Raw genomic sequence first — 1,181 nt, 5'->3', positions numbered from 1 at the left:
CTAGCGCCAGTATCACATCGAGTCTGCGATTGATTCGAATTGAGACTCCCAACATTAACCCCTGGAGGGTTGCATGGCGCTTCCAGAGAACCCCTCTTTTGACATTCTTTGCTTCTACCCCATCCATTCCTCAAGCCTGTGAAGGTATATAACGAGGTTGAACGATGTGCAATGGATTCTCAAGTTCATTCTCCCTTGCCTCTTCTTAGTATTTCTCAGGTATTGGTGCCAATACCTACTGCTTCCCAAGCGCTGTGAGCAAAGTGACCCTTTTTTCCCACATTACTTAACATTGAATCTCACTACTCTCCTACCATGGCAACCCCGATTGAGTACATTTGGAAGGTCGCACGGCCGAAAAACGAAACCATCGCCCGAGCACTGATGTATGCTGCATACCAGACGGCAATCCAGACCGACCTGAACACTACCAGGGTCTTGATTCGGTGGGACAAATCATTCAAATCGAGCTCAAGACAACCTCTATATGTGCTTACTTTCCGGCTTTTGCAGGTCATACATTCACCCTTCAACCCGAACCAACGGTGCCTGGGTCAAAGACAAGCCTCATATCACGGTGTCTGTGAAAAATCCTCAGACATCCCAGGCGGGACAGCATCAAACAAGCCACGGGTACACGCCGCATATCACGTCATTTGATGTGATTAAGGTTTCCCCAAACTTGTACATTGCAGATGATAGTTCCAGTCTAGCATGGCCAGCCTCAATGGAAACAAACGACAAAGACACTTTCACGGGGCCTCCACTGTTGCTGGGACCGAAAGGTCAATTCTTCACTTGGCCTTCTGAGGAAACTGGAGAATGATGCATGTGCTTTGCTTGCCCCTGTGAAAGGGCCAATGGTTGCATTGGATTGTTAAAAGCAAGTGAAGGACACAGAAACTTGGGCATTTTTTGTAGTAGTATGTATTTAGTTTCCATGTATGGGGCGGAATGTCGTTGCTAGGTTCCGAATTTTGAATTAGGCAGACAGGTAGCTTGAAGTGTATTATTCCAATATCAGTAGCTTGTCCTTTAACCTGCCAATTCCACCTCCGCTTTGTTTGATTTGGTTTACATTGAGTTCGGGAATTCAGTGGGATTATTGCTATCTGAATCACTAGAAACAATGGAACCAACACTCTGCTCCGGGGGATTCCCCCCCGGGTTTGAAACTCTTC

At 46.7% G+C, this 1,181-nt stretch overlaps 1 protein-coding gene across 1 annotated transcript; it reads left to right on the top strand.

The window, feature by feature from the left end:
* Positions 1-315: 315 nt before the first annotated feature.
* On the top strand, positions 316-826 carry HCBG_08628 (uncharacterized protein; the record flags this gene model as incomplete). Its single annotated transcript, XM_045435677.1, has 2 exons — positions 316-446; positions 514-826. The coding sequence occupies 2 exons, from the start codon at positions 316-318 to the stop codon at positions 824-826; spliced, it is 444 nt and encodes a 147-aa protein (XP_045283777.1).
* Positions 827-1,181: the final 355 nt, after the last annotated feature.

This window comes from Histoplasma capsulatum (genome assembly GCF_000150115.1).
Source record: "Histoplasma capsulatum G186AR genomic scaffold supercont2.16, whole genome shotgun sequence".
Classification (NCBI taxonomy): Eukaryota; Fungi; Ascomycota; class Eurotiomycetes; order Onygenales; family Ajellomycetaceae; genus Histoplasma; species Histoplasma capsulatum.
The sequence above is the reverse complement of the archived record's forward strand: the minus strand, read 5'-3'. Positions and strand labels throughout refer to the sequence as shown.